This window comes from Aplidium turbinatum, chromosome 1, assembly GCF_918807975.1.
Source record: "Aplidium turbinatum chromosome 1, kaAplTurb1.1, whole genome shotgun sequence".
Classification (NCBI taxonomy): Eukaryota; Metazoa; Chordata; class Ascidiacea; order Aplousobranchia; family Polyclinidae; genus Aplidium; species Aplidium turbinatum.
The window spans coordinates 24,248,601-24,275,198 of record NC_137472.1 but is presented as its reverse complement, the minus strand read 5'-3'; the positions used below and the strand labels follow the sequence as shown (position 1 = coordinate 24,275,198).

General features: G+C 38.5%; 1 protein-coding gene across 1 annotated transcript in view; it reads right to left on the bottom strand.

The window, feature by feature from the left end:
• LOC145770413 (peroxisomal ATPase PEX6-like) overlaps window positions 1-26,598 on the bottom strand; it is a 187,050-nt gene that overhangs the window by 60,145 nt on the left and 100,307 nt on the right. The window contains exons 8-12 of the mRNA XM_082582057.1: window positions 19,061-19,209; window positions 13,096-13,274; window positions 12,384-12,604; window positions 6,822-6,935; window positions 6,671-6,747 (exon numbers count right to left, since the gene is read on the bottom strand). Coding sequence (XP_082438183.1) covers window positions 6,671-6,747; window positions 6,822-6,935; window positions 12,384-12,604; window positions 13,096-13,274; window positions 19,061-19,209 — 740 coding nt within the window. The remainder of the gene's footprint in view (window positions 1-6,670; window positions 6,748-6,821; window positions 6,936-12,383; window positions 12,605-13,095; window positions 13,275-19,060; window positions 19,210-26,598) is intronic.

Genomic DNA, 26,598 nt, shown 5'->3' with positions numbered 1-26,598 from the left:
AATAATATTCCAAGTGGGATAACGTCCAAAGAAAAAAATAGAAGCGGCAACTGCCAGTTTGGGATCAACTTTCATTGTGGGGGATCACAAAAGGTGTTGATATAAGTTACACAAATTGACAATTTCATAGATGTCGATATAGGAAACACACTCGCATGTACGTTAAACAATAGAATTTCGGCAGAACCAAACAAAACGTGTCTATATTTCCCAACGATTCTCAGTTTGGACCCGTCAAAGTTGCGCTCAGTTAAAACAGATGTGTCCTTCCATGTCAGGAAATAATCGAGGTCTTCATGGACTCGTTAACAGATGGCGTGAAGAGGATAATGTTACCCCTGTAATGTTACCCCTGTCACTGAAGATGTCTAATGTGACAGAAATCGTGATGAACAGTTTCCTGCAAATGCCCTTAATCGTCGCACATTTAAACAATTTCTGGCAAATATTCATACTGATGATGGAGACGTGCTCATGTTCACTGCCGTTCGGTTTTAAGACAACACTTGAAACTAATCCGACTTCTTTGTAACAGTTTAAAATATTTACTAGATTTGCAATAGCTTTTTAAGACTTGTAGCCAACTGGCCATCAATGCACAAAGACGATTACAAAACATTATTCAACCTCGAAAATGTAACAAAGCCATTTGTAAATCCTTTACTTTGTGCTGTGGGATGAGAAAGCTACATTTAACTAAATACACAAAATCAAGTGCTTTACAGAGCAACACAATCATTACAAACACGACATGATCTATCATCGAAACAGTCCATAATAGGGAGTAATGATTGGAAGCACTTAAACATCACGAGTAACATTTTAAAATATAATGCAGAACATGCTAACTTAATCGGAAGCAAATCGATTTGAACATGATGTACTAGAATCATAGGCGCCTAACTATTTTTTTGGCCGTGGGCCGTGGGGGCGAAAGCGTGTTTCATCAGCAGCAACGTAAATTCAGCGAAATGTCACGCAGATGGATGACGTAATTATGTCGTCACACTAGGATTGCTTTCATTGGCACACTCGGAGTTATCGCTACGTTCGACCTACCGTTAATTATTATAAACAAAACATGACCAAAACACATGCTATGCGTCTGCGCTGGCTAGCGGTTGATGGACTGCGACTCTTTAAGCTAAGCACAACATAAAGTTTAGCAACGAACTAGATTTATTAGCATGAAACAAAAGACGAAAAGGTTTAGTAAAAGGTATACTGTAAATGGAATGCAAATACTAACTTGATCATTCGCTTGAAAATATACCTGGTGAAAGTAAAATCATTCATGTATACATCAATTCAACAGCACGCCACCATGAATAAATTTAAAAGTTGCTGACATCCGTAAACAGCGCTTGAAAAGTAGTTACGGAGAGACGTTTGATTGAGTTTTCGACTTGACATTGCTCCCTTTACACTACCCTGCTTTCAAGTTTCAATTCCCTGTAATACGCTCGTTAACAAAAGATGCGCATATTCCCTGCCTTTGATCGGGTTTCTATGGCAACGGTCATGTGTGCGCCATACAGTTTGCGCGAGTCCGTTGCTGCGTTGATCATGCCGCGTGTGCGCACTGCGGTTTGTACCAGCCCTTGTTGCGTTGGTTAGTGGTTACCTAGGGCCGAGACTTCAAGTTCATTTTCACAGCAAGCGATTCACTGCCGCGACAACTCTCTGCAGAGGTTTCGACTTTCGAAAGTGACATCGAGTCTGTTTGCAAGCGCATTAAGCTAAACGCACGCTGCGTCAACGTAGCAAATTATGTTGTTTTTGGGTACATTCAACATCTGATGACATTGAATCGACGCAAAATGGTAGATTTTTGCTATGTCCCAGGCAGCAAAATCAGTCATTTTTACATTGATTCAACGTCTGCAGACATTAAGTCAATGTAAAAATGACAGATTTTGTTGTCTGATGTTGGATTGTAGCATCGCAACTCGTTCTAGTGATTATTTATCGCGAAGCTGTTGCAGTTTGCATTCAAAAAGTGTTTTCCTGCTGCCGATCGCTAGTTCATGTATTGTTTTATGTATCTATACAGCATAAAAAGTTGCCTCCACACAGAAATATGCGTGGGGGCCTGGCCCGGAACGGGGGGCGCCTCGCCCCCCTGAAAAAAATTTCTCCCCCCCTTGACAAAATCTCAACATTCTCAAGCAACAGCTACAATTATAATGATTTTGCCCATTTAAATTTTTTAACCCCCCAAAATGGCTACGGCCCTGCCCCCACGGCTTAGGCGCCTACGGATTCGGTAAAAAATGGATAAAACTGCGACAAAGCTCAGCCTACACTTTCTGCTATTGCACAACCTAGCTATCTTCATTCTTGAGAGAAATTTGTGAAATTTGGCATTAAAAATGCCAACCTGGCATCCCTGGTGCAAGACTGGCCGTTGGACCCGCGAGAGCGTGTGATAGTCACGTGATCGACAATGCGCATGCGTCGAAGTCTTTTTCCGCTTGTAAAATGCGACAAGACAGATTATGCGCCACTTGTGTTGGCGTTGCTTTCAACCGCGTTCAGCCGAAAGGGCGACTATAATTTCGAATATGTCCGATACGAAAAACGAATTTCGAATATCACCTTAATCGAAATCGAATATCGAAATTGAACACCCCTAGTAGCGCGGCTACAAAAGTAGCACGCTACTGCCCACCTCTGCGTGTGGTGTCGGCAGCACATCATGCTGCATTCTAAGGGTCTTTCATGCAATGTGGTGCGCTGTTGGCATGATGACTAATGTAAATGGTTACATCCGTCGAAGGGCAGCTGGTATTAAGGGTTGCCTTGACTTCAATTGCTGGAAGATTGTTTTGCATGGAGCAGGTGGCTAGTCCGATTCGGCTAGTTCCCTATTCGGCTACAGTTTTGAATCATATTTCGTATTTTATTCCACAATATCGTTTCTTTTGCATTCTGACAAAGAAAAATAAATTGAAGTGAAATTTAGCGCAAAATGTTGGAACTATTAAATTGAAATGTTTGCGCACATGAAATCGACATGTATCCTACGCCACCGTCTGTATGCAAACTTAGAATATATTAGAATCCTCAATAATTACAAAATTCCAAATCTAACGACGCCTTCTGTTTATTTAGAGAATGTTGTATATTATTCCACAATATCGTTTCTTTTATGGTTGAAATTATCGAAGCTTTAGATGAGTGGGGTATAGACCTTACAACTGAGATCTTAAATCATATTTATGACACCGGAAACATCCCTAGTGACATGGTACGTTCCATATGCATAACTTTACCAAAGAAAACCAGAGCGACAGAATGCTCACTCCACAGAACAATTAGTCTTGTGAATCATCTAACAAAGATCTTACTTTGAATCATGATGATGACATTGAGACCAAAACTAAAATCGGAAATTTCAACAGCACAGCTTGGATTTGTTCCAGACAAAGGGACCACAAAAGGAATTTTTACATTAAAAATGATAACAGAGAGATGTATTTCCGATTCTTCTGTTTATTTAGAGAATTTTGTATTTTAGTCCACAATATCGTTTCTTTTGCATTCTTGCATTTTATCCAGTGTTTACTTTTGAGTGCCTTCCCAGACGTTGAATCAATGTAAAAATGACGAATTTTGTTGTCTGGGTTCATTCAAAATAAGTGTTTTCCATCAAAACAACATTTTTCATGATTAACAAAAGAGGTTAATGAGATAAAGTCTCAGCAAAAACGTGTCAACGAAAAAAAGACAGTTGCCAAATAGCGTTTGACATAAAAGATGAAGTTAAACCTAAGTGGTAGTTTAGAATAAACCTGGGTTTCGGCGTTACATGACCTGAAATTCCTTTGGTTACTTCCTTCGTTACACTCCCAGTTGATGTTACTTTATCATGGCAGAGGAATCGCGGAATGGCCCGTTTTGGTAAGTCCGATTCGGTGAGTCTGATTCGGTGAGTCCGATCCTTATTCGGTGATTTTTTATTTTATTTTTTAAATTATCGAATACCGTAGCCTAATTATCATCGCCGTTTTAGGGTTAGAGGTTAGGAACTCACCGAATCAGACTCACCGAATAGTAGCAGACCCGAGGAATCCATTACTACACAACGCAAAGGTGAGGTTTTTCTACATGATGGCTATATGTTTTAACTAGCTCAATATAGTGCACACAGGCTTAAGAAATACTGGCGTTGTTCTCGACGTGATGAGTAATGCAAGGCTCGCATCCACACTTGAGCGCAACAAATCAGGTAATAATGTGTGTTATGATGAGTTGATGACTATATTTTGATCATTTCAGAAAATGTTGTGCCAAGAAATGTCAAGCACTTGAATTGTAATAATCGGAACCATTGTTTACCTGCATTGACGCTGGACTTGGGAATGCACCACGGACTGGCCTACCTTAGTAATTACAAGTGCTTTGATAGTGACGTTGTACTATTACTTATTAGTAGGGACATTTTTTTACCTAAAAAATTGAAAAATATGACTTTATTTTTTGAAATATATGACAATATATGACTTTGTTTTAGAGCATCAAATTTACTCAAACACACTCAAACAACTAACAAAACACTTTTGTTTCGCTTGAAAATCACTACAAAAATTTAAATGTCTAATGCATGTAGGCCTACCTAATAAATAATAAATTATAGGCCTACCTAAAATTGCCGTATAGGGAACTAGCCGAAAAAGACTGTAGCCAAATAGGGGACTAGCCGAATAGTAGCAGACCCCATCATGCTGCATTCCAAGTGTATTTCATGCAATGTGGTGTGCTGTTGGTATGATGACTAATGTAAATGGTTACATCCGTCGAAGGGCAGCTGGTACTAAGGGTTGCCTTGACTTCAATTGCTGGAAGATTGTTTTGCATGGAGCAGGTGGTCAGAAACTTTTTCCCAGATCACGTTGAGAACTACAATCAAAAATAAAATGTTTCCTTCATGTTTTCAGAGAAAAAATGTCCGCTTTTCATATTAAAAAATAACCAAATAAAGGACAAAAATACTGTTCATATGTAACAGCCAAGGTCTTAATTGAATGTACTCTGTCCCTCAAATACACCAACATGAAAGATTCATTCCTAAAGATAGATTCTTCATTGTGAAACACTCAGATTAACCTTTCCTTCACACTAAAGCATTACTTTTAAAGATTTGATAACAAGTCATGATATAAAGAATATTGATATACAGTATCACATTTTAAATGTATATATTGTAAACTTACTGGAGTCATAGAACTCGGAGTTGCTTGTTGCGTTGCTTGCAAAAAGCTGTCAGAAATGTACAGGTTCCTGAACCCAACTCAAGACATATGGCAACATTTCTCCAGTTGAAAAATTACGCTTCATCACTTAGATGCAATTAAGTAAAATTTATGCATGATAAAATGAAATGTTGAAATTTTATGCAAGTAAGCACAGTATTAACAGTTGATTGGAAATGACTTTATATACAATTGCAGAGGAAAAGCAGATAATTGTGCTTTATTTGAGAACACAAGTGTGTCACTACTTAAATTGTAAAACACCATGAATCACTCAGTAAGAAGTAAAAAAGATATTTTACGGTGAGCTGACAAACTCTGCCATCTTGCATTTACACAAATGGTAGTATTAAATTATTATGTTTGTTTTTTGAATTGTACAATGTTATTGTAACTCGTTATCCCACACTGTAATTGTTTGGTTACTACATTATAGTCAATAACTTCAAATAACGTTACTATTACTTTCAACAAATAATAGCTAACTATCAACAAATTGTATCATCAAATGAGTGTAAGATTTGAAGCATAACCTTAGCATTGTTACGTATAGTCTGAAAACCCTGAAAACCTTCTTTCTATCTGCAACAATAGGAGCCTTTTGCGCTAATTCATAGCCTATCAACCAGTCTATCTTTTCTAAGGCCAGCACAGCCTAGTTTATCTTTTCCATGCATTTACTAATTGCACAGGCTTTTGCAAAGTTTACAATATTCAAATTGTTAACATTAAAAATTAACAACTTCGATTAGCCAGGCCTACCTATTTTGGTGTAAAGTTGCACTAACCTGCTGACCACTAACTGTTATATTGACCATTGAGTGCTAAGAAAATTACACTAAACTTATTTTCAATTCATAATTATTTTATTCTCACTTTGATTCATTTCAGTTGTACATGTATCAGTAAGCTTCAGTTAGCTGACTTCTTAAATCGACCAGCATGCTGGACAACCAACAAACGATGCAAAGTGACGTAAGAAAGTGATACGGCTTCTGATTGGTCAGTTGTCGAGATAAACATCAAATAGAGAATCTTTTGTGAATGTGGTACCAGGAAAGGTCCAGAATTAACTCATATTTATTGCAATACAACACAAATATTTTGGGATGGTCAAATTATCACACTTTTACATTTTTAATAACTTGCTAGGAAACGTTGATAGGTGTCATATTGACGGCAGCAGTGTTAAAGTATCTTGCACTAATGAGCTTCGCACTATCGATCAAACATGTCCAACATTGTTAAAACAGTGCCTTGATGATGAGATTTTAGGGAAGAAATCACTAGACACGGTGAATACAGAATGAAATGGTTCTACATGATCTGATGTATTACAAACACACAAACTTAAATGAAAGCACACAGAAGTGTGCCAACATTATAAGATTGTAGGCTGGAAACAAATGATTTACCAATTCGCAATGATCCGCATGCGTGATGCTTGCAATGCTTTTCTCATCAATTCCCAAATATCGCTGAAGACAAACCCCTGAAATACATATCTATGTCTATTGGAATCGAGCTTCAAGTTCCAACGCAAAACTCATATAATGGGGTACGAACCGCTGTATGCTTGGCAAGCCATGTATGATCAAGTTCACGTGAAACATGAAGGCAGTGCGACACATGAAGAAGCATCAACAGCCGCTCATCTTCTTTAGGACAATCAATGTTGATCTAAGTTGTAATGAAGTTGTTATAGGCGTAAGTCACAGATTTTAGAAGAATGCTCAGTACAAATAAGCTCATTTTTATTAATAAAAGAAAATACTGTAATGCAGTGGTTCGTCAGCTTTTGGTGTCTGTCCCCTTTGAAGTGTTTTACATTTTTTCGTACAATGAACAAAAATAAAACTGCACTTGATACAAGAGAATATATTTAACTGTAATAAAAATAATAACCAAATGTAAATACAAAAATATGTTTTTTTCAAAACTAGCCAGTGGTAGGTAGCAGACAACCAAGTGAAGGATTTCAAAAAAGCTTTAGCTTACGAAGCTCTTTTTGAGACAGATACTCCTAAACGGCAAACGTTACCAATGTTCTGTAGTTTTGGGAAAACAGTTTAAATAAAATGAACTGATTTTAGGAAAATTTGGCACAGAAAAAAGAGTACTGAAATAGTGGCACAAGAAAAAATGGCACAAATGAGAAAGAGGAAAAAATGGTACAGTGGCATTTCCTTGCTCAATTTGGAGTTTAAGGAGACATTACAGACAGCACTGTGGCGAGACAAAATCTTTGGCCCTAATTGCGCTAGTGGCACCTATCGTCTTGGCCGTTGAGGTCATCTAGATCAGAGCTTCCCAAACTGGGCGTAGTGACCCTGGAAGGGGTCACGTAAAGAAGTTTAGGAGTGACGGAGAGTAGAAAGTACAGCATATTGTGTGCGAGACGCTGTGAAAGTTATTAACTTTGTTGAGTTGCACACCCAATACATGTATTTTTGTAAGTTTATGTGTTGACATGGAATCGGAGTTTAAAACCTTTTAAAGTCGTGATTTTTTCTAACAAATTAAAATTCAGACTTGGTCTGCCATTTTCACAATGACTTAAATTGAAATTACGCCAAATGTCAGTTTTGTTTGAAAAACTGAACAAATATAATTTGTCTGTCTTCCCTCCAGAAGATAACATCAATGTTTTACATTAAAATCTAAAACTGATGCGTTCATCAAAAAATTAAACATTGGGAGAAAAAAGGATCAAAATGATTCACTTGAAATGTTTTCATTTACTGAAGTGTTTTTGGCTAACAACTTTGATGTGGAATCAAATGTTATTAAACCTCTGGTTATCGACAACTTGTCAAATCTGTTGAAACAGTTTCACAAGTATTTTTCTCTACAATTAGACGTTACCACATTAGATTTGATTCACAACCTATTAACAATGCATAAACAAAGTAAGCCTACCAAGCACCTCCCTCTTAAAGCTCAGGAAGAACTTGCTGATTTGTTTTTCTAATCTGATTTATTGCGAATTGAATTTTATGGAAAAAAGTTGCACACTTTGGGCTGAACATTAGAGTGTAATATCCATCATTATGTGACTTAGCGGTTGGCCTAACCGTCCTCCTGCCATTTGTATCATCATAATATGTGCGAGTCAGCGTTTTTAACGTTGGCAGCAATCAAAACAAAATGGGTCTAACCAACATTAAAACCACATTGAGACCAGCATTAATATACATTAAGCTGAACTTTCTTTGTGGGAGAAAGCAGTCGAGCACATCACACAGAATAGATGTGTTTGCTTTTTTGTTTTGTTTCCAGTAATTCCAGTAGGCTACCGGTGGTTTTTAGTATTCATTCGTTTTTCAGTATTCGAGTTTTTCAATAAATATCACAAATGTACATTTCAAACAGTGATTTTAATCGTAAAGGGTAGCAAAATTTTTTAGGAGATTAAAAAGGGTTGCGAGCAAAAAAGTTTGGGAAGCCCTGATCTAGATCATGCTAGGATCAACTTGAGCAGTATACCTCCTCGTAATCCTGGTACTCGGACATTTTGCCGAAAGACATTTTTCCGAAACCCACTTTGCCGAAACTCATTTTGCCAATTTAAGGACCAAATGTCGATTGGACAAATTGCCAAAATTATACAAATGTATTATCATATAAGTAATAACACACAAATATCATTCACAAACAGATTTCACTGACAAAGTATGTGCGACAGCGCGTAAGTATCCGGCAGAAGTGTTATATGTATCGATATTCTCCACAATGTGTTTTATTCTATCGTTCACAACCTTATATTTTTTATTTGGAGGCGCCAACTGAACGCCAGCTGATAACTGCTCCAGGATTAGTTCGTTGTGAGATTGTTCCTTTATCAACTTTACTGTCAGTCGACATATCATGGGGTGTGTGATGGAGACTCGTTGATCGAAAGCATGGTGCCATCCTTTGATGGAATTGTTAGATATTAAAGCCTAAACATTCACATTTTTGAAAATGGGCATCTTTATACCAAATTGGTAACCCTGCCTGACTGAGGACTCCTGAAACGCTGCTCCTCAACGAAATAACTACGAATCAGGTGAAAATCCTAAACATTACAATGAAATCAAAAGTAGCCCAATTGGGCATGAAAGCGCCCAATCTGGCAACCCTAAGACTTGGTGTCACTTCAAAATAATTACAAGTTCCAAGGCACTGCTTGCATAGTAACGAGACTTTGCGTCACTTCAAAGTAATTTTATTCCAAATTGTTTCGACAATTTGTCCATTCGGCAATAAGTCCTTTCGGCAATTAGTCCATTCGGCAAAATGTCCTTCGGCATAATGTCCTTTCAGCAAAATGTCTTTCGGCAAGATGTCCGAGCACGGTAATCCTCCTGAGTGCTATCAGGCAAGTGTCAACAACTGCCCTAGAACCAATAACCAGTGTGAGGAATGGAACTACTGTTTCTTCCCTCTCCTCGGCCACATTCTTCCATCTGGAAGTGTATTAAGGCACTTAGGTAGAAAGAAGCTATAGTCTCTAGCATGCTGGCACAAGATACTGTAGGCCAACAGCAAGCTTGACGAACCTCTGTGAAGACCGTGCAGGGCACAAGACAATGGCGCAGTTCATGTGCTGGTAACAGTATTCACTTTGGATACTCCTACAGTAAATTATGTGAAAAGTATTTGCTTGAACTCAGCAAAAACTGTCGTTGCGACATTTTTTCATCTTGGGCATTTCTTTCATTTTTTTCTGCGCCATTATTTCCGTACAATATTTACTGTTCACTAATTAATCTGTATGTAACCACGGCTACCTAGAGATACAGCCTGATTCTCCATATTCTACAGAATTTTCCAGACTTTGACAACTTTTGTTGACTGTTGGAATGATTTTTTTCTAAAAATTATATTTTAATGGTGCACTGCAACGCAAATACATGGCTTTTGTATTTGTACAACTTTCTGAACTAAAACGTTTTTCAACAATTTTTTTATGTTGTGATTAATTAAAATACCTAAAAATAACTTTTTTGATTTGAATGATTCTGATTGGTCAAAATTTTTAATGACGTCATCAGACCGTATGCAAGGTCTACTGTTTTGCGTGCAAACACAAGGAACAAGCTGAAGAAATAGATTTCGGCGATGAAACTCAAAGACTCACCTGTAAACAAGCACTGCCGTGTGTGCAGCGACCATTTTCTAGCCAGCAATTACCAACGTGATCTACAGGGCACCAAGCCCAGACACGTGCTCATCCCTGAAGCTGTTCCTTCTGTCTTTGATTTTTCAAGATATGTGAAAGCCACTGTCAATACAGTGCCCACAAAACTCGATCGACCTAGGTACAGATCTGTGAGTACGATCGGCGTTTGGATCGAATAGCAAAGCGAGAAGACAACAAGACTTTGAAACAGGTCAGTAGGACAGGTAGGCATTCTAGGCAACTCTGAAAAGATAGGCTAATTTTGGTTCATATAAACCACGTGGTTCAAGCAAATTATTTTCCTGCATTTTTTTCCAGATTCACCAGCAGTGAATGAACAATTCAAATCTAAACCAGACCCTCAAACACCCATTCATGGAGAACTTGAACTATCCACCCTTGCGGAAGTTTCAGAAACTGCACAAGAATCCCCCAAGTTGTCGTCCATAGGCACACAAACAGATCCTCTTCCCTCTTCACCTTGCTCTGCCCCATGTTGCCAGGCAACGAAGACCGGCATACCCATAAAACATCTAGAAATGGGTCCCATCACAGCGAGGAAGTCCCAGACCATGTTTAACATGAATTGCTCATTTTTGGTGATATATCACTTAATGCAGATCGACTCGATGAGACGTATGAGTCATCCGAGTGCACTCTGCAGCAATTATAGTGAACACGAGAAAGATGAGGAAGAGATCGCCTTTTCAACAAACACTGCCAAACTGTTGGTTTTTAAAATAAATTAGACCTATTGTTCAAAAAGTGCCAGGTCATCCCCTCATGCTGCTCACCTGTAGATAACATTGTCAGATCATACATAGGATCCATGATCACAGTGACGGCTACATGCAATGAACACCATGCATACACATGGCGATCCCAGCCATTAGTGAATCGAACCCCAGTGGGAAATGTTTTACTAGCAGCTTGAGTTATGCATTAGCGGGTTGTGAGCTGGTTTTGGCTACCACAGAATATCTTCTGGCAACATTCGCTTTCGATTATTGTCAGCATGATGGCACAATTACCACACATAGGCCTACACCAATGCAAATTTTCCATCCGACTGCTGTCCGAGCACGAATCAGAATCAGAAATCAGAACATCAGAATGCTGTCAAGTTGCCGTCTTTTTGGTTCAGAGAAATCCTTGTCTGGTTTCAGACAGCTTGTTTCTGTTGATCTTCAATTATATTATACTCAATGTACAATGACCTATGCGACGTTTCCAAGGCAAATGCGTGAAGCTGTTAACTTGGCAGCCACCTGATGACGTCACAAGAGACATAGCGCCATCCGGTGGCCTATTTTCTTTTCGTTATATTTACCAAAAGAAAAAAAATTTATCAAAAAAAATTTCGAAAAAGGTAATTCCTAAACACCAAAGAATCACCAAAAAGATTTCATTTTTCACTCCAGGTCCCTTTAACGCCTTTTTAGTTTTACTATCTTCCTCAAGTGACACAATGAGTTTTCACATTATAAGACGTAGAAAAACAAAGAAAATCTGAATTTGACAATTTTAGTCAGACTGTTAATCAATGTTTAACAACTAGTGGTGCGATTGAGCTTTTTTCAACTTACTTTTTATCATTTTCTATTGCTTTTCCAAAGCAACAAAAAGCTTTTTATTTCCAAAGCAACAAAAAGCTTTTTATATCATTTTATGAGTAAGCAAAAAGTTAAAAAAAACTTAGAAAATTTCATCCAGACACTAGCAGTAGTGGTGATCAAAATCTACAAAAGGTGACAAATCAGGCTGCAACTCCAGGTGGCCATGATGCAACTAATGGTTGCAGCATTGTTCTTTTTCAAACATCTACTTACACTTTCACAGCTACTCTAACCTTCAACTAAACTTGGTTAAACATCGACCTACGTCCTACGTTGATGGGCAAAATGTGATGACTTGAAACGTACCAATATATAATTGGAAATAAAGTTTAGTTATGTGACACAAACCTGGTGCAAAAATAACGTCTTCAGGTCAGCTGGCACATTTTCTCTATCGATTGTGGTTGCTATAATAACAGCAGGAAGGCTTCCTTCTCCACAAGTAGGGAGGCCATTGATGGATTTACTTAATGCAGCAGTCACACGGACACCGATGGAGGATGCCTCCATGTTAACACCGATGTCATTCAACCCATGTAAAATGATGGCGCATGGTAAGAACAACAGAGCTGTAATTACCGGCATTAGACAACGCAATAAGTCTGTCTTACTAATTGGCCATATGAAGTTGAACCGCTTTAAAAAACTATCATGTTTTGGAATTGTTGCGACACAAAAATGTCACAAATAATGAAAAAGGCAATATAACGCAAGAGAACAACTGCACGCCCAGCGAGCTGGTGCAAGAGAGAGGCCCAATTACGGATCCATAGGATACACTGCCAAATAATTATAAATTCAAGACAAATGTACAACCAATCCAATATTGTTGATTTCTTTCTAAACAAAAATGTCAGTTTGAAAGCTGATTTAAAACAGTTAATAATGCTTGCGTATGTCACAATTGAAACTTACTGCATTCAAGTCAATACAACAAAATATTGAAAGTGGCTCTCAGACCCTCAAGGTTTGGTAGATAGGCTGTCACTGTATAAATTTGTAATGTGCAGTTATGCACAAAAGCCTTGGTAGAAAAAAGTTGATAAAAAAAATAACTGACCTCTTTGAAAGGCTTCACAAATCTTCTTTTCGCTGGTGCCTGGCGTATCACTTGCTAAACTGTGGCATTCAATTTCCACAAGATGAATGGCACATCGTCTGCACGCCTCATTGATGATGCTGCGCTTGCCACAGCCTGGTTGTCCTGACAACAAGACACTGCATACATGGCCAAGCTGTCTGCAGAAATACGAGATGTGTCAATTGAAGCTAGTAGTAGCAGGGAAAAATCATTTTAGCTTTCTTTGAATACGAAATCATTTTTTAGTTCATCGAAATTCGATTTCTGAATGTCATACGTCACTAAAGCCGAAGCAACTGTCGGTTATCACTTTCTTGCCACTGCAGACTTAAAGTAAACATAGAACCAGCAGGCTATTCCTTGAGTAATTTAGTATTACAGGGTCATCAATATAATTAACGTTACAACTTCAAACAACTGTATTTAACAAATGGTAGACAATTTTTGAGGAATAAACATATATAGGCTAATAATTGTCAAATCAATAAATATTTAGGAAAAACAAGTTTTACTCAATGTGTCCGCCATTTGCGTCAATAACAAGTCGGGGACGCTTCGAAAAGGACCTGCAAGAGTCATGAATAACTCTTTGAGGTATTTTGGCTTATTCTTTTTTCAGATCAGCCTTCAGCGCATCCAAACTTTGGTGGTGTTTAGTCGAAACCCTGCTCTCCAGGTAAGACCAGATGCCAAAGTCTAGGAGGGTTCAGGTTTGTGGATGAAGGAGGCCATTCTTCCTTGGAAAGGAAAAATGGCAAATTGGCTGAGCCATTTTTGCGTTCTCTCACAATACACACAATTTTCTCTCACAATACACTCTCACAATACACACACACAATTGTTTTCAATACTGCAGCGGCAAAGCACGAGTTTGATTACGGCTGGAGGCAGATTGTGTTTGACATATATTTGGGTGGCTGGAGACTCGAAGAGTGGTAAACTCATATCCCAGTCGCCCCCAAACTTAACGTTTTTTTCATAATTTTGTTGATTTGTAATTCCTCAGTTGAAATATTTCAAGTGTGAGCTTTGCTAATCCTAAAAGGCTCTGTTTTTAAAGTGACAATTCAGGCCTTCTGATGGCACGGTAATCACAAAAAAAAATTGAATAGGTAGCTTATGTCAATTGAATTAAAACGACTTATTTAAAGTGACTTTTGGGTCAAATTTTTTCATCAGTTTACGGGACTTAACTTTTTGGCGAATGAGTCCATTTCGTCTTTCAAATCCTGAAACTTGTGCTGATGCTTCTGTTACGAGCTTCACATGTCATTCCACTGTTTGATTGTGGCATGGATAAAACAAAATCAGAGGCTTCTCTCGGCATTCTTCCAACTCTGCATCGGTTAAGTGCTCAGTTGCTGGAGAAAGTTGTTGATAAGGTTCAATATCAACTAACTCGTGGTATGCCTTTGCTTCCAAGTTCAACTTTGGAACACAGAACAAACGAATTGGACTGCAGTTCAATGGGTTGGAACTGCTATGACTTTCAATGTCCATAAGTGAATTTGTTTAAGCGGCATGTTTGCGAATTGCAAGCACCTTGGTCACACCCTTATTTCGTATGTCTTTATTATCATCCCCCAGCATTGCAATCAGAATATTTTCGGGGTGTGTGAAATAACCGTTTCTTGTCACCACATTCAAAGTAATTTCCCGAACGTTTTGGTCAGAAAAATTCAAAACTCGTTGAATCAAGTTGAAAAAGTTTATGGATCCATGAGTTATATGGTTGTTTAGCTTGATTTCAAACCAAGTCGGAAAATATACTTCAAGGCAAAAACGAACCAGAATCTCCAGGTTCAAAGGCGGTTCATCCACTGTCAAATAATAACGTAAAATTCTGCATCCCAAAGTTAGCCATCTTGAATGCACAACTGGTCCAACTTCCAAATAAGCCAGATCATCATCAACGTTTCCTTCAATAATTGCCCAGCACATTTTATAAGCATAGAACTGGTCCGTACTTCTTTACAACTGTACTGTTCACAACTTTAGATGGGAGCTTTGGAAAGGCTAAAAGTGGTGGCGAGAGCTCTTTGAATTGAGTAACTGGCCAACAGGTGACAGTTCCATGTAGTTTTTTCCAATTGGACCTGCATATGTGTCTGAGCCACTTGTAGCATCATCAAGACCTGCAAACACATGTCCCAAAGGCAATTCATTAGTAGCCTATGTAGCAGACATACTATCCATTGAAGTGGCTTATTCAGCAACTCTTCCAGGCCTCGAATGCATCCGTTGTGTTTTCCTGTCATTGATACAGTGCCATCAGTACCAACAACTGCCAGTTTATTTTGCAATTCTGTACCTTGTAATGAATTGAATACATGTTGAGCTATGGTTCTGCCCTTGCCATCTTCAGGAGAAAAGTGGGTGAGGTAATAACTCCCCGGCTCGCCAACTGCAGTATAGTGTTCTTCCAATTGAACAGATCTGTAGTGCTTTTCGTTTGGACCTTGCACAACCGTTTGTGTTGTATCTTTACGTCCATCAAAGTATAGACCATTCACTATACTGAAATTTTGTTGTTCTTTTTGCCGTAGTTCCTCCCTGCATCTTTCACAATCGGTATTATCAGTGTGTTACTATATCTTGTGCAACATATCAGATTTTTTTTTCAAAAAACTTATGACAGATCACAATTTGTCAGAAAAAATGCTGAATTTTAACAAAAATGTGTGTATATTTTGGTTTTTTGGCTATAACTCGTTTTGTATTATAAATAGAGCAAACTTTCTTCTTAGGACAGATAAAAACATGATGTTTTGGCAGCTTTTGAGCTATATATCATGACTCTACGACCAGTGGTTACCGAGATAGGCAATTTTACCCCCTCGCGCGTATAAATTGGGGGGTTGCCAGCTGGAAAATGGGGGCAACCCCCTAAAGTCAATTTTTAATAAAGTTTTAGGTCATTTGTCGGGACTTAAGAGCCCCGTTTTTTTCGATTTAAACAAAAAACTTTTTTCACTCCACCCTACTGTGCAGTGTGCACATCTCCAATGCATATTTGAAACCTTTTGGTTTTGCCATCTTTTCCTTTTGTTGGTGCTACAGTTGTGTGTTTTTAATGTCATTCGCTATATGTTTGCGCCAGCAAAGAAGAATAAAATTGAAGAAAATTCATATGCACATTTGGGAAACACTACCCTGGGACAAATTTCGCTTGCATGATTTTCGTGAATGTTCTGAGTGGATTTAGGATTTCCATTGATCTATCGCCTTAGGTTTCCACACAAGCTTTACCAGTTTACATGCAGTATGTGGAGCGATGATTTATCCTAATCACCCAGGCGAATTTTAAAGTATGCAAGATATGCTTGTTTCACAAAACTTGTTATGGTTTTCCTTTGGTTAGGAACAGTACAACTGCCACATATGTAACAAAAAAATCAGGGTCATTTTCACACTTTCTCCATGAAGATGCCATCCTGCACCTGCTACTTATTCACACCAAAAAACAGAATTAACACCTTGCTAATATGAAAAAATCTCAATATATGAAAATTCAAATAAGAACGAGTTATAGTCAAGTTTCACATAAGCTTAAATCTCCACGTTCAGCATTAACTATGGTGAACACTTCACAAAACGAAAAAGATAAATTAGTTTCGGGATAGAGTTTGCTTTTTTATACCAAAGACAGGCAAGACACAACAATAGCACAGGGTTGAGCATTACAACAGTATACAGACGAAATCGGTTAATCGAATCACCTATTCGCCAGACGTTTTGATACGATTATACGATTGATTCGTTTAACCAATTTACTAAAAAAAGGTTTATTGTGAATGGGCGTAATTGTTGAGAAGATGTCTGTGCTGACTAGGCTGCAGCGCATATTACAACTTATATTATACTTCCTACAACTGTTTACAATTCTGGTTAAACTTTAAAGAGTTTCCTAGTTCTGTGTTACATTCCACTACGCTGTATGTCCCAGCCAGCAAAACTGGTCCTTTTTACATTGATTTATCGTCTGCAGACGTTGAAACAATGTAAAAAAGATCAGCTTTGCTGACTTGGCTGAGCAGGTATGATCAAAGCATTTTTCTGCAAACTGCAGCAATCGGACTGCAAATCGGCAATCTTTCATATCACCGATCTCTGTGACACAACGCGAACTTTGACCGTTTAAGTTTTTGATTCAAGCGGGCTATTTTTAGCTCCCTACCAGCTGTGTAGTTTTGAGTATGGAACGTGGCCTACGAAAATAGTGGTATGGTAGAAAAAAACGGCTAACACTCATTGTTTGTTTTGGAATCGCAAAGGTTTTTTTGTCAAGTCTTTTGCGCTGTCTGGTAAAATAATTAATTTGCAATGTTCTTCAACTGAACGAAACTGCACAAATGAAATTACGCACTGCATTTCACAGTTCAGTAGGCTACTTTGTTTCAGCAATTTTAAAAAAAATTCTCAAAAGTTTTCTGGTTTAAACTTTTAGACATGCTTTCGAACACTTCTCTCTCAAGTCGAAATAATTTGTCCATGTCCTTTCCTTGGAAGGCCATTCGCCGGCGGATGACATCAAAAGCATTTAAACTTCTTTATTGGGAAGTGTGATTATTCCTTTTGTGTGCTCTTCTGTTTTAATGAAGCCCAGCTGTGCGAAAATTGATTCTTTGTAGTGCGATGTCTAGCACATAAGATTATGGCCTGGGATTACAGACACTTGTCTTTGTTTTGATCGCATGCGTCTGTCTCGCCTTTGCTTCATTTCGCCTTTGAACATTGCAGACAATTATGCGAAGCAAAAAAGAGACATTCTCTTTTCGCTAACGGGTACAATTATACGATTAAATGAATGAAATAGGCAAACTAGAAGCAAATCCTGATGCTTTTATCCGACTTATTCTTTTAAGCGGTATACGCTTAACCGATGTTTTTACTTAACATTAGATTGAATTTGGTTTGGGATTTCAGGTTTTGATTCAAATAAACGATTGATACGTTTAAGCAGTATACTATTAACCGATTTCGTCTGTATTACATATTTACAAATAGTTCAACATTCAAACGTTTTCGGCTTCACTTAAGCCATCAGGAATCTGCAAATATTTATAAACTAAGTTACAATAAATTTCACTTCTTGACAGTAACTACCGTAACTAACTAACTACGGTAGTTACCGTCAAGAAGTGAAATTTATTGTAACTTAGTTTATGAATATTTGCAGATTCCTGATGAGGGCTTAAGTGAAGCCGAAAACGTTTGAATGTTGAACTATTTGTAAATATGTAATATATTGTTGTAATGCTCAACCCTGTGCTATTGTTGTGTCTTGCCTGTCTTTGGTATGAAAAAGATAAAGCCGATGTTATATATCAAAAAGTGGAGTGGTACTAAACATTCAGGCGAAATTGAATGTAACCCTGCCTGTAAGGGGTGGTTTATGGACAGTTCTAGGAAGCAGTTCTCGGAAGATACATAAGTTGGATGGTCTACAATAGACAGATGGTCAAGTTGACCTTTTTGACCAGTGGACCATCTAGCTAGGGGGCCTTCTGACTAGTGTATCTTCTGAACATAGGTCAGTCATTCCAATGGTCATGGTGTTATTATACATATCCAAATGTTACAAAATAAAATCATGTCCATGATTATGACAAATTTTCAAACACTATTGGCTCATAAGGTCTTTATAAAACGGTAACAGTAAGAGAAAATTCGGCCAAAAAGCCAATATTATGAGAAAAAATATCATGCAAAAATCTCAAAAACCTGATGTGATGGGTGAAATCTGATGTGATTTTTGAAATCAGCAGCCTCAATAAGTCAATATACCCCAAACCACATCTTATATTGCAGACACAAATTTTTTTATCTTTTTTAATAGCTTGTGATTAATTATTGATGACCCTGTAGGTTGATAAACTTGGGTATGTCGATACTGAACATCATCAAAACCCCAAAATTGTAATTTCCAACTCATTGTACTCACCCGCTGTGGTTTTCATATGTAGATATGATGTCGCTCAAATCACCTATGTACTTCGAAAGTCCAATAAATGAATGAGATAAAGTAGATGTGAAAAGGGAAAGTTGGTGGGAATGCAAAGTCGTAGGAACATAAGAGTTTATGCGACCATCCTGCGTTGAAAACAAATGAATTTCAGTAGTATTCACCAATAAATTTGCTACAAAACTAAATTGTTTACATATGACACTGGTTAATCAATAGTCAGTTAGAAAAAGCATTCAACAGATGCCTGCAAAAGCTCAAATCAGCAATTTACCGATGTTCAGGTGCAATTGTTTTTTCTAAACTAATCTCACTCTACAAAATAAACCAATATGTACAGGTTAGTAGAATAAATTATTTCTGCAACTATGTGGGTATATATTTCAAGTGAGATTAAAAACTTAGTAGTGTGATACTTAGTAGTGTAGGGCTCAAAGGCTCTGGAGTGGTAGAACCTTTTACTGACTGATGTGCAATACAAAGCCTCTCGTCTGTTACTGGTCATCACAACCCAGGCGAACGGACATGTTGAAGGGAACATCAGCCTCTGTCTTTGTATCAAGACCGTCCCAGCTAAAACCTGCACGAGGAGAGCCTGCTATGCTGATCTGGGCGGATCTAGAGAAGCCAACTCGAAAAAATTGTCGAAATTGCTGGCAGCAGGGTGATGGATTTCTTGTCTCACCGGAAGTGCTCCAAGATGAGTTCAACGATGAGGTCAGAATAAGATGTTTGGCGTAAGATCCCTACATGTGGACAACGACAAAGATCAAAAATCTCAGTTAGCGAGATACTGTGATGGTGGAAAGAACTTTGGAGGCTCTACCACCATAATTTTTCATACCTCTAAACTATCTCCTATTATGAACAAAATAAATAAGAAAACAAACTTTAGTTGGTCAGATAGTAGGCCCCCCAGGCTGTCGGCCAGCTCTGTAAAAGCGACTGGGGAAGAGATCCACACTGGTGAAATTGGTTTACATGGTGATGCAAAGCATGCCATTTATGATGTGGCTAGATTAAATCCTTCAGGAAGTCTAGTCACGGAAAATGTAACTGATGAACGTGTGAGACTAAGAAAAGATTTAATGTTTGGAACATGGAACGTAAGAAGCTTAATACAACCTGGAAAATTAAATGTAGTTAGTGAAGAAACGAAACAACAAAAAATAAAAATACTTGGGCTCAGTGAAACAAGATTGAAAGGGAAAGGTACTTTCAGAACAGCTGATAATAATTTGCTTATTTACTCGGGGAAGGAGGATGGAGATGGATACTGCCATGATGTTGGTGTTTTGTTGGAAAGGAATACTTCGAACAGTCTTATGGGATATCTCCCAGTAAACGACAGAGTTTTAATGATAAGAATCAAAGCAAAGCCTTGCAACATCACAATTATACAAATACATGCACCAACTACATCAGCAGAAAATTCTGTTATCAAAGAATTTTATGATTCATTACAAGATACAATGGACAAAATTCCAAAAAGAGATATTTTAGTAGTTATGGGAGACACAAATTCAAAAATAGGAAAAGTTAATTGTGCATCAAGTACGCATGGAATCCATGGACTTCGTCAACAGAATGCACAAGGAGAACAACTAATAGAGTTTTGTGAAAACAACAAGCTTGTAGTAACAAACACAACATTTGCACAGCATCCTCGTCGACTGTATACCTGGACATCACCCGATGGAAAAAACATGAAATCAAATTGACTATATCATGATCTCACAAAAATAGAGAAGCAGTATTAAAAAAGTAAAAACTTATCCTGGAGCTGACTGTGGTACCGATCACCAACTGCTAAAAGTAGGAGTGGACTATACATGGGTCAAAAATATTTTTTTTGTTATTTTTCACTGGGGACAGTTTTTTTCTATTCCATTTAACCTATCTCAAGATAAAATGACAAAATTTTTGATCTAGTATCCAAGAAAAAAGTGTGCAGAGCAAAAATCCAAAATGGCCGCAATTTTCCATGAAAAATCACATTTTTAGCCATAACTTCACTATTTTGGGGTTGTTTTCACTGATTCTGGTGTCCAACCCTATGTTTATGGGATCAGGCAATCTGTTAGTGCATATCGGAAAAGTCACTGACAATTGGAGGTTGACTTAATACTAATTTATCGTTTTTTTACTTTTATTAGGTTATTTCTTTTAAAAACAAAGTTTCAATTTCAGGGGCATTGTTTAAAATGTAACATGGTTTTCTCTGAGAAAAGACTGAAGTTCCTGAAACTGTCACATGGACAATCTGTTGCTCCATAGTGTCCTGAATGTTATCAGTACCAGGTGGTCACTGCCAAATTTCATCTCTTGTGCCAGCACACGTCAGCAGTTCTACCCCCATTATCGTCGAGGTAAAACCCAACATACCATCTTTTGTTTTTTCTCCCACATCCTATATGACGGCAAGTGATTGGTTTGGCGGGAACACCAGACCGTCTATATTATGACCCTCGACCTCTTTAGCTCCTGTAAGTGTTTGCACTATTTCCTCTTCACAAGGGAGGACCACTGCTAGGGTGCATCAAACGCCCCATGATTTCAAAAAGATGTTTGGATTTTAATGCCTATCCTCTCAAATGTTACACTTGTTGGTAGAAGCGTGTATGCCAAAAATGGGTGAAATTGGAGGTGGTCCTGGGTGGCCACCGGCCACTTTTATATATTTAGGGCCGTTTCTGGGAGCCGCACTATGCAAAAATTTTGGTTTTGTTATTTTACACCCCAACCTAGTCATGCTTGGTATAAAACTGAAGGTCTTGATGAGTGGAATACAAATATAACAAAGTTATGTAACAATTTTATTCAGAAACGATGGTTCTATGGATTTTTTCATTCAAAAAAATAGCTAAAACATACATTTTCAGGAACTGTCTGATCTGAGGCATAAAAATTTGTCATACAAAGTAAATGTGCATTTTTGTCACAATTATGTAATCGCGCTTTGTCATACAATGTATGGTAAATGACGTTTTTTCACATTTCCATCAAAAATTTATCACAACACCAATTGTCACTACTCCAACTTTGCTCGTTTCCGCAAATTTGGCCTCCCTTTGCGGTCGCATTCAACTACTTGAAGAAGATTTTGGAAGTGGTCTTCTCTTCTTGCAGCTGAGACAAAATCAGTTGTGAGCTTTACTGCTCTCTCTGCATGGTCATTCACAACATTTAGCCCATCCACAATGGACTTGGCTGCCTGGAATTGTTCACTGTTCTGCCAAGTGTCAACATCCTCTGCCAGGAAGGCCATATCCAGGTGAAGAAGTTTGACTGCAAACCAAGAGTCCTCATTCACAAGATCAGCCAGGGTTGTCACTTCTGTAACTTTTGGAAACAACGGTTTGCCATATTTAGAACCATGGCAATATTTTGGCATGCTTGGCAATTCATCTGGCTGTATGCCCAGCAACGCATCTGCAAGGGCACGGCGCTCCTTTTGAGGTACTACATTGCTGAATAGCGCCAAAACAACCAGGTCCGGAGTTAGATACCACAAATGTCTATCAAAGGCAGTCACAGCGTTGACAGAAATAGTTGAGTTGACAACTTTATAGTTGAGCAGAGTCTTGTATAAGCACAGATCAAGCCATGGGGCATTTGAAGCAGACTGACATAAGAGCCACCAATCACAATAAATATAGACAATGAAAACAACAAACTCTTTCAGTTTTTCCTGTTGACGTGGTGTTGTTACAGTTCCTCGAGGTAGTACAGAAATTTGCTCTTCAAGTAGGCATATTTTGATGGAATAAAGAATCTTTGACATCCACCTTGCTTTATGCATGGCCCCTGGTCTGTGGAGTGTTCCTTGTTTTGTGGCATCATCACCGAGGACTACCTGGCAAAGTTGCGCCATTTCCTTGTAGTCTTCCCTACAGTATGAAGCGCTTCTACGAATTGTGCTTAAAACCTTGTTTTTACACGATAAAAGCAGTTGTTGCGCATCGTCGTTGTACATTGAAATGTCAATTTTGGTTAAATTTTCATCATTTCCATGAGATATGTGTTCCCAATTCTTTTGGAATCTTTGGAACAAAGATACTTCTGGAGACTTTGAGGTCTCAATTTTGAGAGCGTTAAACACGTGATGCAGGATTACCTCTCCAACATGATGGTGACATGCACTCCACAGAAGAGCACGATCCAGTTTTGATTGAATGGTAATACAGGCAGCTGAAACGTGACCAGTGTTCACTGCTGTTGTGTCAGAACATAAGTTGACAATGGACTGTTTGCACTTCCATGAATGCAGAAACTTGTAAGTGTGCGAAGCAATGATATCACCTGATGATTTATCACTTCCAAGAGTATATCTTGCCACTCCCAATAGCTTTACATCAGTGGCATTTCCAACCAACACAGGCAATCGTTCTTCCTTAACATTTTTGTTTGTGAGCGTTGGTACCTGCTTGCCATCCCAATGAAGTGTTGCAGCTGTTGGGGCAATCCAATTTTCTCGAACATCTTTTGCGATAGCACTTGTTGTTGATCGTCGAGCCTTATCAGCTGTGGAGTATGACTTGGCCACACGACGTGGATCACCTCCTGCCTCTTGCATTACAGCTTTGGTAAGAGCAGCCTGTTGCATAGGAGTAATGTTTAATCGAGTAGCAACAGACACAACTGAAGGCCGTTTCAGAATGTCATGAGGAATAAAGGCAGATGTTCCTGCAAATGTTGATCTGTGGTGATTACGCTTCCTTTGAACCTCTGGGATCACCTCTTCTTCAGTTTCTTCGGAGCTATCTGCAGAGGCACTATCATCAGAGGATACAGAACTTTTCACCGCTTGTATGCTGGATGATTCATGATGTTGCCGTCTTGAAGCTTCTGCTAAGAGGCGTTTTTTTTTTTCTTCGATCTTTAGCAGCTTTCTTGTTGTCAACACCACCAAATGAGGCTGCTCTGTCAGATTTCATAGATTCTAAAAATTCTCTATCTTCCTCATTCTTAATGCTTGTCATTGCATCTTTTGTCCATACACCAAAGGTCTTATCAAGATGTTCATTCATGGAATGCAACTTAGCCAAAGTGTTTGGAGATTCTCGGCGAGAAACTGGTATTTGATGCAATTTATTATTGTCATTAAGAAGGTCAAGTATTAGTTTGCAGTATTGCTGGTCAGAAAGCATAGGAATATTTGCTTTACCATAGCATTTTTTCAGCTGGCTAAGGACTATGCTGGCAGCTTTCCATTTGAGCGGCGGTGTTTGTTTGCCTTCACCTATTTCTTTCTGGATATGCCACATCACACATCGAAGAACCTGCCGGCAAGTTGGGACGCGGACTCCTGTCATTGTGCCATCTTCTTCTGTAACAGCATTGCCAAGACCAAACATGGCCCTTGAGAGTCTTGTCTTCTTAGCTTCCATTGTTACAGCTTGTTAGCACGTTCACGTTTTAGCTAAATACTCTTTGATAATAATAATAATCTGTAAAAATAAAGGCTAAACTGTTTTTAACCTCGTTTTTTATTTATACTGACAATATACAGCTGGCGCAAAATGACTTAGGACCTAGCAGTACAGCTGTACTGTACTTTATTCTGTTTTCCAACTCACATCATTACTGAACACTACTGTAGTGTTCAGCTGTATATAAAAAGGTTTATTAAATAAGTTTTCGCCTGAAAGTGTCTACCTGAAAGTATCTACCGTCCTTCTATCAACTAATCTAACTAATCAATGCCACATGTGGACTTGTTCAGGTATTTGAAACGACCCTTTTAGGCTTCTGGAAGTTTCTTACAGACAATCATTTGACATTATTTCATACATTTAAGAACTAGGTTAAAGTGTCACAGGTTATATAGGTCGCTACTAGGCAAATAACACAGTGGTTCACAAATAAGAACTATGCCAGGTAGTGACTATGTCTCTAGATTAATTAGGTTCACTGTTACAAAGGAATTTCAGAGTGGCTGTTGGGGTGAAAACTACGTTGGGTGGACTAATTTAGTTTTCAATGCTTAGTGAAATAGAATCTTAGACAGTTTCTTTGTATTCCTCTCATCAAGACCTTCAATTTGATACCAAACATGACTAGGTTTGGATGTAAGACAACAAAATCAAAATTTTTACATAGCGCGGATCCAATAAGGGGCCCTAAATATATAAAAATGGCCGGTGGCCCCCCAGGACCACCTCTGATTTCACTCATTTTTGGCATACGCACTTCTACCAATCATTGTAACATTTGAGAGAATAGGCATTAAAATCCAAGAACCTAAGGGCGTTTGATGCACCCTAACCACTGCTTCCTCAACTTGGAAATCATCTCCAAGGTGTACAGTGAGATTCTCAATCACCTCCTCTTGGGATACCTTGTTGACCTGGTAAATAGCTCTGCGGACATCTGCATTATGTTGGTAGGTGACTCTCTGCTATTGGATTTCTTGCCTGAAAATGTCTTTAGCTCAGGTGACTTTTTTAGAAACAAGAGTGTTTACTTCACGGACAGATGTAAAAGGCCCCCTATGTTTTTACATTTCACAAGGAGTTGGTCAATAAAATCACTGGCTGTCACTTTCTTTTGTAAATTCTCTTTCAATCTTTGCTTTTTCTTTTCTTTCTGCTTGTTGCTTCAGGTCACCTCCATTAAATCTAGTTGTTTGAGAATAGTAGTGGTTGATCGCTCAAATTCAGTGATTTGTCTGATAGCATAAGGTCATCTTTGATCCTCTTTGTCTTGAACATTCTGTTTGAGTGTTTGGCCGATTGTGAAGCAAGATAACCAAACTTGGCCAAGTACCTCTCTGCATTCAAGTTGTTTGTCGGCAGGTTTTTTGTTGGTCTGATACCAGTGTATGGAGAGGAGTTGCTCGAGCAGCATTAAGAACAACATCTCAGTACTCAATGTGTGGGATGAAAACGAGAAGGAAAAAAAGGACTGAAGAATTGTTGGATATGCTAGAGATGAGAGAGACCATAGACCAACTGGCAAGGGCAAATGGAGTAAGATAGTATGGACATGTGATAAGGAGGGAGGAAGAAAGTTTTCTTAGAAAGGCACTAGATCTAAAGGTGGATGGGAAGAGGAAACGCGGTCGCCCAAGAAGAACGTGGAAACAACAAGTGAAGGATGAATTTAAAAAAGTCGGACTGAAGGAGGAAGATGCAAGGGACAGGGTGAAATGGAGAAAAGGGATTAAAACAATTGCTGCGCGGAAACAATCGGCCACCCCCACTAGTGGGGAACAAACCGACGATGGATTATGATGATGATGAATACTCAAGCTTGCACTGCAGTTCCAGCCTGGACGCACATCTCTCCAAGAAGAAGATGATCAAGATCGCTTTGTGGAGCATTGTCTTCCATTTTCACATGTGTCCATTCTACATGGTAGTCCCGAAGGGTGTGTGTCTTTTTTCAGCAAGGTCACTGCAGAGCTGAGGAAGGATGTCAATTACCAAATCCTGGTTTTCTTGTTCTACACGGTTAAGGAAGGGCATTGTCACTCGGCATGTAAAATTTTCAAGTGCTTCGAATCCAGCTATCAT